The sequence below is a fragment of the Plectropomus leopardus genome, chromosome 10, assembly GCF_026936395.1.
Source record: "Plectropomus leopardus strain MGB_pleo_1.0 chromosome 10, ASM2693639v1, whole genome shotgun sequence".
In the NCBI taxonomy this organism is placed as follows: Eukaryota; Metazoa; Chordata; class Actinopteri; order Perciformes; family Serranidae; genus Plectropomus; species Plectropomus leopardus.
In genome coordinates, this window is record NC_142185.1 from 26,799,599 (window position 1) to 26,820,149 (window position 20,551).

The 20,551-nt window shown below is 37.5% G+C and overlaps 1 protein-coding gene across 1 annotated transcript; it reads right to left on the minus strand.

Annotated features, from left to right (window-relative positions):
* Positions 1–882: 882 nt before the first annotated feature.
* slain1a (SLAIN family member 1a) lies at positions 883–20,039 on the minus strand. Its single transcript, XM_042494800.2, has 9 exons — positions 19,441–20,039; positions 13,971–14,107; positions 10,738–10,854; positions 8,534–8,644; positions 7,805–7,954; positions 5,775–6,110; positions 3,818–4,006; positions 3,308–3,641; positions 883–1,769 (listed from the first exon to the last, which is right to left on the minus strand). The coding sequence occupies exons 1-9, from the start codon at positions 19,890–19,892 to the stop codon at positions 1,694–1,696; spliced, it is 1,902 nt and encodes a 633-aa protein (XP_042350734.1). The 5' UTR covers positions 19,893–20,039; the 3' UTR covers positions 883–1,693.
* Positions 20,040–20,551: the final 512 nt, after the last annotated feature.

Consider the following 20,551-nt stretch of genomic DNA (forward strand, 5'->3'; position numbering starts at 1 on the left):
GCAAACTCTGCATGTGTTATCAGTAATTATTAAGATTTGTTTGCAGGGAATGCTGTTGGAGATGCTTCAGTTTTAGGCCATCACTGCTTTTATTGTTTACCTTCAGACAACTAGAGTGAATTGTTGTTGTGTTTGGGGCTAAAAGGTAAAGAATTTGCCTTGGGATGTATACATTTTCAATTGAGCATCTTGCCTCATTAAGTTGGAGAAATGGTGAAAAATATTAAATGGTAAATAATAAAATATAAAATATTCTAATGTATTTTAATATAAAATAAAAATAAAATATTTTTTTAATGAAAATTAAAATGCATGTTTAAGTGGGATAAACTCCGTTTTGAACTTCTATTTTTTTTTTTACATTTATATATATGAATGTTATGTTCTTTGCTTTACAAATACATAGGAAAAAAATTTAAAGATGGATCACTCTGTAAAAATACCATACTAAGATGACTGAACTGTGTCATTGAGTGATAACATATAAAGAATTTAAAACAAATAAATAAATAAATAAAAAACAAAAGCCATCCTGGGTGCATTAAAAAAATAAAAATAAAGTAAAAGTACATTTGCTCACAAAATTGCACAAATAATATTCTTTTACTGTTTATTTTCACTATTGTTTGTTATCTAAGTTAACAATTTATCAACTTATTTTCTCATTAACTCTTGTTATTGTTTAGAATAAATAAAAGAGAGACAAATAAAAGATAATAATATATAGATGGGGTGGGGGGCTTAAGGGGAAGCCTGCTCTGGTCGCTGAATATGCTAGGTGCGGCATTGCATCTGCAGTCAGTCATTGGAAATACAATTTCTTGATATTAAATCACTAAGTGAACTGACTTTATTCAAAAAAGACTGAAAAAAACACAAAAATATTTTGAAAGGCTTTTATTCACTTTAAAAATTCACCTCCTCTTTAATTCTTGTCATCCATAAAAAGGATCAGGGCTCTGTGCAATATCATTGCAGCGATTATGTTTATCAAATAACATTAAAAACCTCAGCTCTTATGTAAACAATAATGAAAAGAAAAGGTAATGTGTGTGTGCACTTAAACGAATTTCATACTTCACTTAAACAATTTACTTTAACATGTTAATCATAATTGTGATCGAAAGTGCTGTAAGGTCCAGCCAATAAATATAACATGACATACACTACTTTTTAACAGGCACAGGATGTAACAAAACTCCAGGTTCAACTTCATATCCGACACCACAGTCTGACAAAAATCAAAAAAATCAAAATTAGTTATATTAACTCATTAAAAGCATGTACAAAAGCGTTACCTATCTTCATTTCTAAACTTTCATCTGGAGAGAAATTTTCATTCTGTTGAATGAAAGCCTTAACTATCCACAATGACAAATCAAAAAAACACATATCAAAGAAGATCCAGTTCACATTTAACAGCTGATTTTCAGAATATTGCCAGGTTTTTTCTTAGTGTGTCAGTCTGCGTTTTATAGCAGGTAGTAATGTAAAGATCCAGCCTGCTGGACCCGAGCTGTTCTCAGTTTCTGCATTGTCCTTCACTGAAGAGTCGTGCCCTTTAGAAACGGTAACAGTCACTCTCTCTTGGGTCACAGCCCAAGACTAGGCCCTCCTGACGGCAACACCTTCAATCAGTTGGGTCCCATGCAGCATTACCCTGTGCACCCGCTGAACTTCAGTTTATTTGGGTTTAGTAGCAGCCGTCTTTCCAGCTGCCGTCCCTCAGGGCACTCAGGGCAGCCAGGCTCTTTGGAGGAGTCAGCAAACTGCAGACGGAAAGAAACTAGTTGATTACATACCTCAATAAAATAAAATAAAATAACTCAAATAAAATAAAATACTAAAACTTTCATAATTCCCTCAAGTATTATAAACAAACTGATGTGGCTTGCCTTTCAAGGTTTGAGATTTAACTACAGCACCTCCCTCAGGACAATCAGTGTAAATATGTTAACTGCTCTGTGTCCCAATTTCATACTATCTTACGGTAAACTTTAAAAAAAAGTGCATCTCTATATACTGCAGAAGTGGTTCTCAATTGGTCCAGCCACAGGGTCCAGATTGTTCCTTAGTCATTAGTTTAAATTCCACAAATAAGATAAATGACCACATATTCAGTTTCATTTCACAAAATATAAACAACACGTTGGCTTAGAACACAACAAAATAAAACATATCGTAAGAATCAACTTCAAAATAAAAGCACTGTGCTAGAAATTCACTGAACTTCAAAATAAATTGTGTTTTTTTTGTTGTTCTAATATGGGAGAACAGTACACTCAAAAAATAAAGGGTTGGGTTCTTTTATTGACTGTTTTGAGTACACTTGTCTTTTTATAAGTATGAAGGCAAAGCATCCTTGAACTTGTTTAAAATTAGCATGCAGTATGGAATTTGGGACACAGCTCCTAACCCAGTTTCAAAACGCATCATGCTTCCAAGTTTTACAGACTGAGATGGGACGTCAAACAGATGGACACTTTAGGGTCCAGTGTGTAGGATTTAGGAGGCTATATTAGCAAAAAATTGTAAATAACATGTATGTTTTCATTAGTGTAAAATCACCCAAAACTAAGAATTATTATATTTCCGTTACCTTAGAATTAATTAGACATTTGTATCTACATGGCAGGTTCTCTTCCACTGCCCAGAATAGACAAAACAAAAACTTGCTCTAGATAGAGCCGTTCATATTTTCGTGTTGGTCAACAACATAGTTCTCCTGCCTGCTTGCCGCATGAGAGTTTCAGTTGGTTGCAATCTGCAACCTGACCACTAGATGGCACTAAATCCCACAAACTAGACCAGTGATACTCAATTTGTTTTGCTTATGGGTCACTAATGCAAAATGAAACGCGGCAAGGGGCCAGTCACGGCAGCCCCATAAATGTTACTATGATTTAAGGACATTTCACAGATATTTTTTAGGATTTTAGGACATTTAGGATTTTTCTCTGATTTTAAGACATTTCTCGGATTTTAGTACACTTCTAGGATTTTAGGACGTTTCTATGATTTTAGGGCATTTCTAGGATTTTTAGGATATTTCTATGATTTTAGGACATTAGAGTTCTGGCTAAGACCTCTGTTATAGGGTGCGGGAGATCCTCCACAGGCACTTTTTTGCTGCTTTTTTGAAGTTCTATTTTGATGCTGTTTAAAGCACTCTGGCACTTTATGTATATTTAAAGTACAAAACAGGGGGCCTCACTGCACCCTATCAGGGGCCAGATCTGGCTTGCGGACCGTGAGTTGAGTTTCGCTGCATACTTTAATTAAATTTAGTCAGTATATCTGCCCTTACCTGCGTGTGGGTTGGGTGATTTTACTCGCACGTGGAACTCCACTTGTTCCTACAAAGGAGGCCGGACGAGGAAGGGAGCTGCGAGTGACAGCCGGCTGGTTGGCGCCGGCCTTTAGGGGCTGTGGTACCAAACTGCTGCTAGGTTTGAGGGGCTGAGGCAGCGCAGCACTGCTGGGGATGGAGTGTAGACTGACGGAGCTGGACAGGGAGGTGGAGGTGGGGCCCTGCTGCACTGTGGGGCTCACGTAGGCTGTGGCTTTTAGTGGGTGTCGGGGAGTGGTCGGGAAGTTCCCCACACTCTGGACTCTCTGACTGAGCTGTCCTGGGGAGGGAACTGAAAAAGCAAGAGAGAAGATAGATGAAAGTAAGTCTAACATCGGTGACAGAGATGCAATTACTGAATTTGGAATTGCCATGCCTTCAGCAAACGGTGCTCAACATTCAGTCATGAATAAAAATGAGCCGTGTACAACTGATTTATTCATCGAGTTTATAAAAAAAGAGTCTTACTGGAGGACTGGAGTCGTGCTAGCCCACTGGATGAGTCAAAACTCTGGCTGCTCCGGAGGGAGGATATCGTTGGTAAGGAGGAGGGGCCGTGGGAGGATGGGTTGACAGGGGAAGCCAAGCATGGAATACTGGGAACACTGGGCATGCTGGGAGCTCGGATCAGGTTGGGCATGCTTCTCCGTAGCTTGTCTATGCAACCACATCAACAAACCACAACAGGTATTGTATTGACTCAATTTGGAGCTTTGGATGTTTTTCACTCACATTTCCAACATTAAAGGAATTGTTTAATTTAACTTCTTTGGGGATACGAATATCATTGCTTCTGGAGAATAAATAATACTGCATATAACCTGCTGTAAAAACACAACTTGTATTTTTATAATTTGTTTTTTGTACTAATTAAACAAACTAGATATAAAGTGTTAACAGAGTGGTTTCAGAAAATTAGATTTTTACAGATATTTAAAAATCAAACATTTCATTACCAAAGATACCAGACTTACACCCAACAATGTTGGGTGTAGAAAAAGCCTTGTTTTTAAGGGTATTTAAGGAAAGAATTCAAGTATTTTAAAGAGCCCTAAATTAAAACTCATCTCTTACTTCCAGAGCTACTAACCAATCCTGGGAGAGAGACTTGGGCATTACTATTGATGACCTGAACTGGCAGGAAGTGTGGATCCATACTATGGAAATATCTGCCTCTAATCGACCAAAATCTACTCCGTTCAGAATTGTACATGTATAACACCTGCTCTCAAAAAAACTATGATTCTTATTCTCTCCAGTATTTGTTTCTCCAGATGGTCATAAATATCAAACACAAGAGGTGATTCAATTTATTCAATTTGCTGCCAGGGAAAATATTTTGTTTTTGGATCAAGTATGAAATATTATAACAGAGTGTAATCCCAATGAAGATGCCTCATGCTTCACTCCTCAGTGGGTGTTTTTTTTTTTTTATAAAAGTTTGGGATCCTTTAGACCAATGCTGTCATGTTCTACACTGCTGCTTCATATTAATCGAACAGATACAAGAATGGTTAATCTTCTCATCTAACTCTCAGCAAAATGCAAAAAAATGTATTTTACAAAATTACAAAAACTATTCTTCCTGTTCCTTCTGACTTAACCCCTTGAGACCTAAGATGATTGGCTTAATTTCTTTCAAAAACAATGGAGGAAGGCAATGAGCAACTTGAGAAGAATCATCCCAAAATTAGCAAGAAATTGGTAAAAAAAAAAAATTATAAGAAAATTACCTAAAAATGAGCAGAAAAAAATAAAAATAAATAAAAGGGAATTTAAAAAAAAAACCAAAACAAAACAAAGAAATTACTTGAAAAAAAGCTAAAACATAATAATAATAATAATTACTCTGTAACATAATTTTTAATATTTGATTATAATAATCAAAAATATACGACATTTCTCCCTATCTTATTCTTAATAATTTTAAAAATCTACTAATTTCTTGCAATTTGAGGGACACTTCTTGTCAGCTTTCTTGTTGCCTTTCAACCCTCTGTTTTCAAAAGAAATCAAATCAATTCGCTTCAAGTTTAAACCTTTAATGGTGTAAATACTTATAATAGGGGGTCTAAGCCAAGCACATGAAAAGTTATGTTGTTCCAGGTCTCAAAGCATTAAACTCAAAAAATGCATAACATGTGAAAGAGTACACTGACACACTGACCCTAACTGAAGATGCTGTTTAAATCCTGCAACCAAGAGCGCTCTAAATACTTCTTGGCACTCACTGAAATTGTCTGGTCAGAAATTAAGGACGTCTTGAATGTGGGTAATTCTGTCAAGATGTTTTCAGTCTGAATTGGGACACTTGTATTCATTTAATTTAAAAACAAATCAGAACCCTTGTAGTCACATCGTTATTTAGGTGAATATTCAATGATCTTACTACTACACATAGACTATGAATTGATTAAACACTCACCTGTGCTATTCCTGTATGCTGTGTTTGTTTCTGTGCTCAGGCTGGAGGGTCCAGAGTACTGCGAGAGTCCACTGAGTGAAAACTGAGGTGTGATCGAGCTGCGTCTGCAGTCTCTGATACTGGAGAAGGTGTGAGAGTGGGGCAGGCTGCCCCGCTGCATAGACCCTGTGCGGAACAGTCGAGGCTGGGGAGGAGGGAGCTGGTCGTAGCCTTCGTCCTCCTCATCCTCCTCCTCCAGATCCATCTCGCTGCGCCTGAGGGAGTTCAAGGAGAAGCTGGAGCTGCGACGGCTGGCTGTGGCGGTTTGTGAGGTAGAGGCGTAGTCCTGTCGGAGACCTACAGAGGAAGAGATCGATGTTTTAATCTGCGGAAAAACATGAACCTGAAACTCATATAGTATACGATACACTCCTCATCCATTATTTAGTCAATGAATCTGCAGACCAGACTGATTCGTTTCTCCTGATATCTCGTGCATAATTTAACGATGCACATCAAGATCTTACTGTCAACTCCAGTTTAACTGCTCAAAGGTCAAACATTTATCTAATGCTGGCCCTGCACCGAACTTTTAAAGCAATTTCACTTTCTCAGACAAATTTCCAATGTCAGAGTAAAATCATGAGTTTGACATCATTTGTTATCAGTGTTATTTTTTTCTTGTCTTGGCGTGATGACAAAATCAAACATTTTTCATGTTATTGTAAGCTTTTAGTGTTGGCTCATGTAAATACTGAAGTTTAACGATGTGAATATTGTCAACAGCCAACAGCTGCGCTCTCTTTTCAGCACCAAACGAGAAACAGCGAGTCTGTGTTTTCTTGTGATGTGGAGAAGAAGGAAGAACTGGTGGAGTTATGGAGTGAACACAAGCATGTTTCTTTCAGCCTGTAATCTTTTTTTTTTACATTTTTTTAACAGTCCGCCTCTCATTCCCAAGATCTCTTCACACTAAAATAGCACAGCTAACCTGTGGAGGCTGGTAGCAAGTTGAGGCGCCAAATCCAAAATTTAACACAAACACAGTCTCACTTTATCACATTGATGCCGAATTGACAAGAGTACTTTCAACATATGATGCCTTTTTTTCTTGTTTTTTTATGTCATGTATTTCTGTGGACATGTAAAGAATTGTTAATATGTTATATGTTATATTTCTTAAATCTAGTTGTCTTTTATCCTCGCTGTTTGCAAAATCTTAGTGTGTGACCAAAAATTTGCATTGTCTTCAGATGTGAAAAAGTTTGTAAAAGTATTTTCAAAGTCTTTTTGTTAGTCCTCTAGCATATGGTAGGCATTCGTTTCAGCCATGCATCAGTATTAATGATCTATAAAACGTCAGTCTTTTCAGAGGGTTATACATATTTTAAATATTTGATGAATGTCTTTCACTTTTAATACAAAAAGCAAGGTGGAGAGCACACACATCCAAAGATATTATTACAAGGGCTGGATCAAAACATCAAACTAAGGCAGTCAGCTCTGCTCTGATTAACGCGATCTGATTGTTTCAACCTGAGAGTAAATTGACTCTCAATCAAGCAGATCAAAATCACCTGAAAGAAGAATGTGTTTGTGTCTGAACATTGCTTGCTGGACTTTGTCATGAGGATTTGAAAATACCTGACAAAGATAAATAAGTTAAACCCAAATGTCGGGCAATTAAAAAATACCGGGAGCTTTTAATACAGTGTGCGGATCCTCTGTTTGATTTTTATCACTTGTAATATCTCACGACTTAAAATACAAACATTAAAAAAAGTATAGAGAAAAGTACAAATACACACAAAGCTTACAAAACACTATTTTTATCAAGCATTGAAGTTAGTAAATACAAGATGCTGAAAAACATGTTAACACCTCTTGAAAAAGGCACATGATTTTTGGAATGACAACGTGTACTCTGATATAATAATATTTAAAGCAACATTCATACTTCAAACCTCAGATCCTTTTCATGAAGGGTATATTTTGTGTAGTTGTTTTTTACCACCTGTGTTGCGCACAAGACAATTAAAAAGGTGACTCACTCTCCTCCTGAATCCGTGCCATGACCTCCACGTCTGTCATGTCGTGCAGTTTGTAGCTCATAGAGATGGAGTCGTCCTCCAGCTCGGACACACCCACCTCGCTGTCCAGGGAAGACTGAGGGCTGATTGCTGCATGTCGGCGGCCGACATCTAAAAAACACACACAGGAGAGCCACATGAGCCACATCTGGATTTTTATCACCATGAAAAAACAGAGGCAGCTGCATTGTTGTTCTTTTATATATAATTAAATTTTATTTCTCACATTAATTATAACATAATTTTTGTTATGGGCCTGAGCTTGATAGCAAAATAAACAGATGAATAATCCTGTTACTACATAAGTAAAACCATTAAAAAAAAAACCCAATAATATCAAATGAATAAAAACAAAGGAGAAAGATATTTTATAAGGATTTGATGATACTTTTTAGTGCATTGTACCACTTCCTCCTTCAAGTAAGTCACTGATTAAAGGCATGAAAATGAAGTTTATTTAGCAACTTAGATCTTCGAGAGTCCTGCTTTGGATGGCAGAACAGTCCAAGAAACAGTGCATGTAAGTTCCAGCTGCAATGATTTTAACTATATGTGTGGGATACTGATGTTTCCATAACAAATGTGATGTTATGCGTATGTGATTATCACAGATGGATGCTGACTCACACCAGATGAATCTGCAGAGATGAATGACAGAGCGGACAGGACATAATGTCAGAGGGGTCTTACTGTGGAGCGTGGAGTTTGATAGGAAGGTGGGCGCTCTGTCAGTGAGGCTGCAGCTGGCTCTGAGCGGGAGAGTCGGCTGGAGAAAAGACTGAGCAGATGATGGCAACGGGGCTTGGAAGAAGAGAAACACACAGAAAAAGAGAGAAAAGATTCAATCACTGATGACCTTAAGATGCAAATCAAAGTTGAACTCACTGACATGTGCTTTAATATAAAATATGGATGAGCAAGCTTGTGGTGGAGTTTGAGCATGTTTGTCTCCATCTGTCCGAGGGTACTGCCTGATAATCTCCTGAATCTGCTGTAATCTGATTTTAAACTGCAAGGAACAGGTTGTTTAAGAATCTGGGTTATGTTTATACAGTGAGCTCCAAAAGTATTATGGAAGCAACAAATGCTTTTGGCACTAAGTTCTCATTACTTTGAATGAAGCAACGACTACAAGTTTATAAAAAAAGAGTTGGTTTAATTTGAGCAATGAAGATTGTTATGTCTAAAATTTCATAAACTATACATGTTAGGGCAAATGTAAGATAATTAGCCTTCATTTGCATATTCTGTGAACATTTTTGGTATTTTTTCATTAGCTATATGTAAGATTTTGGAATGAGGGCAGCAGCAGCCTGAAGGTTAGAGAAGCAGGTTTTGAGTCCCAGCACTGGCACGATAAAACCGGGTGGTGAAAAAGAGGCCAGCAGATCAGTCTGTGGTTGTACTGGACAATTTTGAGGTGTGACTGTGGAGACGAGTGTTCTAAAAAAAGTCAGTACTCACTGAAAATACTGCTTAAATAAAATATTTACTAGACTAAGAGCCAACAGCCATACCACTGGGCCTGTGCAGCTCTGTACTCTTTGCTCTGAGCTAAATGCTCAAACAGTTTTTGGGCTCAGATATGGAATATACAGAATAAAGATGCCACTTAAATATTCTTTTCTTTTATTTAAATAAAATGCTAAGAAAACAAAAAAGATAATTTTGGCACCATCTGACTTTTGAGAAAAATCACTTTTCTACAAGGGGTTGTGCTCAGAAATGTTTAAATTATTAAGACAGACTGTCTTTGCACTATGAATGTCTGTAGAATCCATCACGTACATTTGGAGATATTTTACAGAATAAGTAAATAATTCACCTGCTGATAGGACAAGGGCCAAAAATCAAGGGATCACCAAAGTCACCAGGATTCATTCTCTTAGGTCCATGTAAAATTTCATGGCACATAATCTTATAATTTTGGAGATATTTCAGTCTGAGCCGAAATGGGGAACCAACGTTATCATCCCAAGATCCACACTTTTAGCACGGCTAAAAATTATGATGATAAGAAATAAAAACAAAACATTTTAACTACTACTAACCAGCAAATAATGTTTGGCCTTTTGAAATAGTCATTGACCAGTTCACTTTCAATACTTTGACTCAATTAATCGTTGCAGTGTTAAAACAAATGCCAAAATTAGCAGTTATGCATTAAATAAACAGACATTCCAGCTTATCTAATCTACAGATAACAGTGAATAATTTAAGGCCAATCATCGCAGTTAACCCTTTAGGGACTGTTTGGTGCATTTTATGTGTAATAATTTCGTCTGCGCTTATGCATATGTCCTTAATGTAGTCCAGATTGTGTATTTTAGTGTAATCAGTGATTTTCCAGCTCAGCTCCTACAATAAGTCTGTGGAAACTACATAGTTACATTCAGACCGTTAAGGTCAAAAAATGCTCCATTGAAACCCATTCAAACTGACATGTTTGATCCCACAGCCATCAAACCATAAAAAACATGCATTGTATTATTTCTAGGTTTCATTCTGAGCTTTTGACTTGGAATTGGTCATTTTGACTATTTTCCACCTGATGACATCATTTTGACAATATTTGGCATATGGAGAAAATACATGCTATTTCCACTAGGTGCACTGTCACAATCAATGTTGCTGCTAATCACTGACATCCCAGACTGGAAGCAGCTAAAATGATATACTGAGCATGGAGGATATTGAAAATAATTCATTTTTGTGTATATTTTCACCTAAAAACATAGTTATATCATGACAAAAAGCTATCATTTAAAGGGTTAAGCCACAAAACAGCATTCAGTGCATATAAATAGTCCTCAGATTCCTATCAGTAGTTAGAGATTGACTGTTTTAGTAGTTAGCTGTTAGTTATATGCATGTGCAGTATATGTCTGTGTTACCTGGGGACTCGGTTAGTGCAGCAGGTTTAGTGTAAGGCAGGACGGGGCAGCTGAGGGTGGAGAGCCCCTCTATGCAGCTGTATGGACGGACCGAGGAGACTCCTCGCCACCGCTTAGCTGGACACAAGATTGTAGTGAAGGACATGTTAGTCTGATTGTTTTACACACACACACACACACACACACACACACAACACACACAACACACACAACACACACAACACACAAAGCGGGTTGATTATATTCTAACAGAGTCCCTCCAAATGTTAATCTGCTCTTTGCAGATCAGTATTGATGTTTTAAATGATTGGGTCATGGCTTGACAGAAGAGGCTGATACAGTAAGATGAGGTTTAGCTTACCACTGCAGCTTATTGGGCTAAACTACAGATTTTTTGGGGAGGGATCTTAGGATAAGCAGGGATTGTGTATGTAGGCTACATCTCATTCCCAAAATCAGAATTAGATCTACTATGGTCTAGTTTTTGGTTTTATGGTGGAGGCTGGATTTATATTACCTTAATTCGATTTTTTTTCCCCATGCTGTATTAATTTCATGGTACAACACTGTATTGACATTACCTTCATCAAATGTTTATACGTTGTACTAAAGGTCTTCATAAAGGCTAAAACACAGTTAATTAAATTTATAGATCTGTAGTAAACAGTGATTTGGAAAGCGGGACACCCATTGATTTTTACTTTGTCTGTCAGCCCAAATAACCTATTAGTGACTTATCAACTATCTATAAAGCATTAATAAAAGACAACTGTTATAAACTTTTTACAAAGTATGCCTCATTAGAAAATCGCACACTTTTTACTAATTAACAAAATACTTGATTCAAAATTATACAAAACCCAGATAAATTTCTTGATGAATTCAAATAAATAGGGATCACATTTAACAACAACAAAACTATATAAAAATATACGTTTACAAACTGTCACACAACGCATTATATTTTAATTTTCATTTATCCAACTGTATGCTAAAAAGTCTATAGTAAAAACAACCTTGTGGTCATATTTTGGAGGAGCATAGTATCTCCCAAACATTTTTTGCTAGCACTTTTGCTGAAGCCTCACTATTAAAAACAATGCTGCTTCTGAGTAGCACCCCTGGACAAGAATATACATTAGAAGTCGACCTGTTTTTGAATCCTTCGTTCACTAGAGGCTTGTGAGAAAAACACGTTTTCTGCACAAATTCAAGTTAACACAGGGTGAGTAACTGATATACAAACGATCCTTTTGTGGGTGAAGTTTTCCCTTAATGCTCGTTAGCAGTGAGTCAATTGACAGACATTAGATAATGTGTGTAAACACAGAGTTCACCCCCTCTGATTGGTAGTCAGAGAGGCACACACCTGACGGAGTGGAGCATTTGACATTCCTGACACAATTGGGCTCAACCGTGTCTGGATAAAACTAGCATTCACTGCAAGTAACACAAAAAACAGCGACCGGAGCTCAGAAACAAGGATGTATTCATGACCCAGAGGAGGAGAGCCAACCTTCACTGAATACAGCTTTTAGAGGAAGAAGAGGACCTTGAACCACACACACACACACACACACACACACACACACACACACACACACACACACACACACACACACACACACACACACTCTAATTAACATCCAAACACTAACAAATCTGCATTATCGAATCAGCTTGGACACAACAAACGCGCAATGTGAGGATGATTGATCCTGGAAAACTCTTTAAAACATGAAAATAAAAGCACACGGCACACAGGCACGTACTCATAGCAAATATTCATACATGCAGCAGCACAAGAGTCTCTTGTACAGGCTGTGAGCAGCGAGAGCTGAGCAAAGCTGCCTCGAAAACCCAGTTAATGTAAGCATGGTCTCTATGGCAACCATATCCCCACGCACGAGGATAGAAACTGTAAAAGCACCAAATCTAAAAAACTGTGTCAAGCAGCAAATGTCACTTAGTAGCACACTAGTATTCTGTTTATGAAGGGTTTTTGGAGTATCTGGGTTGTGTTAATGCATATAAATACCATATACTACTACAATGGTTAGAAACAGGGATACTGTAGCATGTGAGCGCCATATCCAGGTCTGCTGTGAGCGCAGGTGCATCCTCAGCTTGAGTTATGTTATTTTTAGTCCGAAAAACAACAAAAATATGATGATAAATTATGTAACAATAGTCTGCATGCTGAAATGAAAATAAAAGCAGCAGCAATATCTTTCTTCTTTGTTCTCCATCACTGATCATCAGATGGAGAAGCAAAAGTAGATCCATCTTTAACAGTAAGTGACTCAGTTCATACATTAAATGACTGTGTTTTCGTGATGCAAATGAGTCAAAGACTGCAACACCACGAACTGACCATCATGCACCTGGATGATGTTATAATAATTTATACAGGGAGCTGAATAACTACATTTTTATTACTGTAAAACTTCAGTTAATGGCTATTATTTGCTTAAATTACTGAACTCAACAGGGTTATATTTGGGATAGGCGTCTATAGGGGACGAGTTTTTAATTCCTTTCACACAAAACTGTTGCTCAGCAAAGATGGAAATACAATCAAATTATTTTTTTTAATGTTTTGAGACCTGGGAAAATTGGCTTTATTCTATTAAAAAACATGAGCAACAATTGAAGAAATGACCCTGAGGTTACAAGTACATGAAAATTACCCAAAAATTTGCCTCTGCCTATTCTTTTTAAAGTAAGATCAACTTGTCAGATTTTACAAGGTACTTTGACTGCAGCTTTATAATCCTCTATACACTGCTCTTCACTGTTTTCCTCTTAACACAGTGTAATGCCATCCAGCAGCACAGCATGAGTTCCTCCAAATGGAATTGTTGTTTTTCACTTTAGCAGAGTAGCAAATCCCTTAAACTGATCTTAATTGTTCTCTGGAGACGCTGATATGTGTAAATGGGAGTCTTTCCAACCACCACAGAAAATAATCACTCTGTGGGAAGCTGTCTGACGTACTTAAAACCCCATAAATTTAAAGAGAGTGAGTTAAATGGTCAAATGGTTAGAAACGACTGAGCAGAGAAACGCTCCCACGGCTCAGAAACTGCTGCTGAAATCCTGCTGCACGTGGAGACATTTTGTGGCTGAAACGCGTGTCACAGCTTATGATCACATGTCAGCAGCCACAGAGACAGATGTCCAGATGTGGCCGCAGATAAAGGCCTTTAATCTGAGTGGTAAATACACGTTACCTTGGTCCAGTCTGTGACAGAGGGTCATCTTAGCCAGCTCCACCTCGGGCCCCGGGTGGTCCAGGACCTGCCTGCACCACTGGAGAGGGCTGAGGGCGCTCTCTCCCTTCAGCTTGGCTTTGGGGCTCACGTACAACCTGCAACACACAGCACAATTTAGTCCTGACACATTTACAGCACATATTGTTACTGTGCAGAGAGCTGAAGTTAAATAAACTGAAGGCTGATTTTCTGTAAATCTTAGAGATCTGGAGGGACGAGTTTTACAGCGGCAATATTTCTCAGATGAAAGCAATGTGTGATTTTTACAAAGGTAAACCCACGGCGGTGTAAAGGGAGTGATTTTCATAAAATCCAAATGCCAATAAACTCTAAAAGTTTCTGCAAAGAGCAATCGCCATTTTACTGGCAACAATATAGGCTGTGAAACCAACAGTGTGTGATAAAAATCCAAGGGGTGACAGCTTCACCCTGTGCAGAGATGTATAGATGTGACTACGTGACTGTAGCGAGACAGAGGATGATGACTATCTCCTCTCGCTGTGGGCGGTGGTGGATACTACTGTTTCTAGATGAAACAGCAACACAGTATTAATCAGGAGCCATTTGGATAATCAAAATCAGAAATACTTAAATGATCCAAAAAATTGTGATTTGTTACAGTCGCTCTTTTGTAAAGCATAGAAAATTGTAGAAAGTAAGAGAAAAAGTGTGAAAATATGAAATAAGTAAAAATAGAATCAAATAGAAGTGTGTGTTATGCTTCAATTTCACACTGGTATGTAAAATAAATAATATGCTAAGTATATAGTGTGTAAAAGTATACAAATATGTGCTTTATGTGACATTACAATGTGTAAAACTAGTATGTAAGGTTTAGAAATATAAAAACATATGTGCATTATGCTATAATGTACAACACAATGCAGACATAGGTAAAGAAATAAGAACAGAAAATAAGAAATAATTACAATGTATGCATTATTTGCTAGATTCATTCAAGAGTGGTGTCAGTAAGAATAATTTAGGATACATGATCAATCAATCATTTTAATCCTTTTTTTAAAAGGAATTCTCAGTTTCTAAAATTTGAGGATTTGCTGCTTTTCTATCATAAATGACACAGACACTAAAACCATGTGTATGCCTGTTATTCTCCCATTCTCCCTTTATAAATATCATTTTGTTTATGGGTGAGAAAAGGCATACATATGTTTATTGTGTATACATCATTTACATATCTGAGCTCTGCTATCTATTTCTATATTCTACTAATTCTCAATAATGTAAATAAAACAAAACCTTTGGTAGCCATTCTAGAATAATAAAGTGAATTGTTTTGTCAGTCCACTAAATGCATTTTGCTTCAAAAAAAAATGACTGAAGGGAGATAACATGATTGAAGACATTATCTTACTAGATGAAAACAGATATTGACTATATACAAAAAATCCTAGAATCCTAAAATTAATTAATCAGAAAAAAAAATCCTGAGGTTTGGTGATATGGAAAAAAATCAAAAGGCCTTATATATTTGGCCAAATACCCTCATTTTGTAGGGTTAACTATACTAATATATTGATATTGTGATATAAGATTTGATGTTGTCTCAGATTTTAGATACTACGATATTGTAACTGCTGTCTTTTTTATGTTTAAAGGCTGCATTTAAACAAAGTCATGCAATGTTATGACTTTACCAGGATGTTCTAGCTGTTCTGTTATTTACCTTTATCCACTTAGTCTTTATATCCACATTACTGATAAATATTTATTAAAAATCTCATAGTATAAATATATTGTGAAAGCACCAATAGTCAATGCTATATCATTGGCGCAATATCAATATAGAGGAATGTGGTAAAAAACATATTGCGATATTTGATTTTCTCCATATATGACTGTTTGTTACAGCCCTAAATATTTGTACCTCAGTCAAAACAAAAATAAAAAAAAACCAAAAGCTATTGACCTATTGCTTGAATGCCACGAGCCAATCACATCCTGCTCGTAAACCTCCATTGAAAAGCACCAAAAGTTGATTTTTCCTGCGGTTTTATTTGAATTTGTGCAGTTGTAAATTTAAAAAAATGGTCAAATAATGTGCATGGGGTAAATGCAACACTGATACGAGGTATCCTGAGAGGCTACAGAGTGGAGTGAAACAGAGCAAAGTCGATTAAAAACTTAAAGAAAATAAACAAACAAGGATGACTACATTTGTTCTAAGGTAAGACAACATAGTGTAAACAAAATTTGCCTAAAAGTGACAAGTAGGATGTGTAACCTCGTACATTTTGTCGGCAACGTCGTGTATAATATCGCCTTGCAGCAAACTTTGCTGAGTAACGTTAGCTTAAGTTAGCTATTAGCCGCTAACGTTACGGCTAACTTCAGCTTCGTAAAGTTAACTCACCGTGTCAATTGTTCAAATTAGTCTCAGTATTTGTTTTTTGACAATTTAACATTAAAGTTACCTGTAGCAAAATGTTGTAGTGAAAGCCCACCAAACTGGAAACCATTAACTCATTGAGTGCCATCGACGTATATTAAATATATATGTCAAAGTGTGTTTTCGGCGGCTGGAACAAAGGGGCGCGCTCGCGCTCCGTGTGTGTAATTTTGGGGCTTCTGGGATTTGTAGTTGTAGTACAAAAGACGGTGGATCAAAGCATGAAGTGGAGTAGCCGGGATCAGAGAGCAGAGTGATCTGCACGGAGGTGATCCGAAACTACAGCAACGAAGCTACAAAAATTCAATATCGGCATAAAATTATAAAACTCTCGTGGATCTCGGGTCCCCCTCCCCCCATGCTCTTGAATGAGTGTCCCGCGGGGGTCCGAAGCGTTTACTTTGGAAAAATTGTGTTCAAAGCAGGCCGGTCGCCCGAGTACTGCAGGTAGGAATAATGGACTCCGGTTCTATTTTGTGGGTTTTCTCTCTCTGAACTGGGGCCATGATTTGTTGCACTGTGCTGTACTTTGCATATTTATTTTACAACGAAATAACATTTGTAATACAATTTTCAGATGTCTTTTATGTCATTTAAGGCAAAATTATAACATTCATATCACGGTTTTGCTTGACATACTCCCTTTCAAAAAATGCATTTTTCTCAGCTTTCTATAAAAACAAGTGGTCTTTTTGGTGAAACTAGCATCTATTCAACGTCAGATAAATCAAGAATGGAACAAGGTGCAAACAAACGTTTTTTTCCATGACAAAAAGGAGATTTTCTTCTTTAATTTGAGCTATTTGGTGTTTTCAGAGTCTTTGTACAAAATATTCTGTGAGTCTTGAAAGATGACTCAAAATGGCCAGAAAAGCAGGCACAAGCCACTTTCCATTATATAATAGGGCTGGCACTCAACGAGTTAAATTAGCTATAATGTTACGAAGATAGCAAAGGGTGGTTAACCTTGGCACAGTGAAGATCATTTTGGTGGTTTCTATGTGACATAAGGAGCTTCTGTCCCCCAAAATTTTATAGCATCTTTGGATATGTCAAGACCTGCCTTTTTAGTTTGGCTTTTAATTGAACTTTACTTATTTATTTACTGACTATTTATTTACACATTTTAGTCTGTTTTACTATATGGTATTTCATTTTATTTTTATTATTTAAAACATTTTTTAACCCATTATTGTTTTTGCTGTTATGCTTTTAATTACCTTTTAACTACTATTTATAATATTTTATTCATTTACTTAATTATTAATATTATATTTATTTATTTTGTATATTTTTTCTTTTGGTTTCATGCTGCCTCTTATGGTATTTCCTCACTTCCAGGTTTGAATGACTACTTTTATTTTAGTGCTTTAATTAATTTAAGGGGGGGGGGGCTTTTAGGTTTATTGTTTTTGCTGGTATGAAAAGTGCTATACAAATGAAGTCAGACTGATTGATTTGGCACTAACAGCTGCCATTGTTAGTTTATTCAGTGCACCAAATGTTTGTCCGAGTTTTATCAGCAGCTTGCTATCAGTGAAACATATCTCAGCACTTAATAAAGAGGGTCAAACAAGCTATCTGATTCAAAATCAATAAACCAAATATATAGGTGTGTGTGACTACGACACACCAGGTTGTGAAAAAAAAAAGATGTGTCACCTCTTTGTCCACGTGGAAGAATATAAACCAGACAGACTTTATTCTCCAACTAGGCCATGGTGTTACTGACTTGAGGTCACTTTTAGTTATGTTAAATGGAGTGAGGATAAACACCGGTGCTACGTTCAGCTGTGTGCTACATTTTCCACATCATCACATCAGATACATAAAGCTGGAAACGGTTCAGTAGTCAGCATGTCAGTGTGTGAGCTACCAAGTCAGCAGATACAGCGCCTCAAAGTAGTTCAGCCTGGGGCTGAACACCACACACAAAGCCGAGCTGTTTGATCACAGGCTGAAGGGGGTCATTGTTTCTAATTTCATCCCATTGCTGTCTTACACACAGACGATACCTATGTTGCAGCGTGCACGGTGCATTCTGGGATTCACACCGCTTGTGTCGAATCTGTTTTTGTTCCTCTGTAAAGCAGGAATACAAAGAGACTTGCTTTGCTTGAGGGCCACCAAAATGACAGGAGGCCAGGGGCCAATCACAGCATTCCCATAGGATTTTAGGACATTTTTCTACGATTTTAGAATGTTTTTAAAATTTCAGGATGTTTCTAGGATTGCAAGGCATTTCTAGGATTATAGCACATTTCTCGGATTTTAGTACATTTATGACATGCGTCTCAGATTTTAGGTCATTTCTAGGATTTCAGGATGTTTCTAGGATTTTAGGACATTACTAAGATTTCAGGATGTTTGCAGGATTTTAGGACCTCTCTAGGGTTCTGGCACATTTCTTGGACTTAAGGAAATTTCTTGAATTCTAGCAGGATTCTAAGATTTTTAGATGTTTCTAGGATTTTTTTTTTTTTTTTTTTTTTTTTTTGTTTTTACATGTGTAGGAATTACAGCATTTCTAGGGTTTTATTACATTAGGGGCTTAGCTAGGACCCCTGTCGAGGGGTGCGGGGGATCCTCCACTGGCACTTTGTTTGATAAACAAACTCTATTTTGATGCTGTTTTATGCACTGTGGTGCCTTATGTATACTTAAAGTACAAAAATAATTCCTAGTGTGAGTCACTTTATTTTTATTGTGAATTTGAAAATAGTTGGGGGTGTTTGGGCAGCACCCTATAGGGGACCAGATCTGGCCCGTGGGCCGTAAGTTGAGTATCTGTATCTGCTGTAAAGTCCCACTGTTTGCAGTGTCTGCAGGTCTGTTCCACCAGGAGAAGAATCAATAATGTAATCAATAATGTAAGGATACTATGACACATAACACATAACTTAATCACAAAGATGTGGCTAGTTCACAATCATGTGGCCTTGATGGTCACAGAAACACTGATTTTTCACTGTAAACTCACATCTATGTGTGTGCAGTCGATATAAACAGAATAGTTACCAGCTCTCCGGCTCTCCGACAGGGAGCACGGCGTTAAGGTCCAAAATATCAACCTCATCCAAAACAGTTGTGGCTCCAGCGGCGTCGCTGTCCTCCCCGGCGGCGTCAGGAGACACCGAGCTCGGCTGAAAATAGGCGAACGGCTCCTCCGGTGAACCTCGGACTCCGAGGGGGCAAGGATGCGACTGTGTCGGACTCGAAATGCCATATTTAGCGGAGAAATTGTCCCCCGGACACGAAGCACCGACGTGCAGACACGACAACGAGGTCTGGAGATGAGGGCCGACGGAGCAATTGTTTACAGCGTTCGCTCTCGTCCGCAATTGTTCGTTTTGCTTCTCCAATTTTCGGACTAATTCCTGCAGCTTTAACACCTCCAGCTCCGCGTTGGTGATTTTATTGTTGCCATTGACGTCTGCCATCATCTGGGGGTTCAACACCTCTGCTTCCATTTGGTAAAAAGCACATTGAGAGGCGCAGAAAAGCACGGCCTGCCTGCAGAGGGTCCTATTCAATTCAGAGAGGGTGTCCAGATTCCCCCGTTTAAAGCTACTACGACACACACATACACACACACTCTCTCTCACACACACATGCACACACACACACACACTGATGCTGCTGCTACTGGGATGATTGCACAGCCTCCATCTCATTGGTCAACAGCTTGGAGTTCAACTCCCATCACACCACCACTGAGGAAGTATTTATCATGGACACACATGCAGAGCATACAAAGAGAATATGTATCTCTTTGAGTTTGCACGTTTTACATATATTATGTTTATATTTTTACAGTAAAATGTGCAATAATAACAATAATAATTATAAACCCAACAAAAACAATATTATTATTAATAATAATAATTAAATATCATATTTGAAAAAAGTTTTACACTTAGGTAGCCAGGTACAAACATGACATACACAATACACCTGGGCCTTTTTTGTAGGGTGCCAGAGTCAGTGGTTAACATGAGATTAACAGACTTTCACATTTTGTTCTACAGCATAAAATACTTAAGTAAATATCCCACACATGATCTTTGGAGCTGTCAGTTAGTCTTAATAGATGAGCTTGCTAATTAGTGTCTAAATAGCTACAGACTTG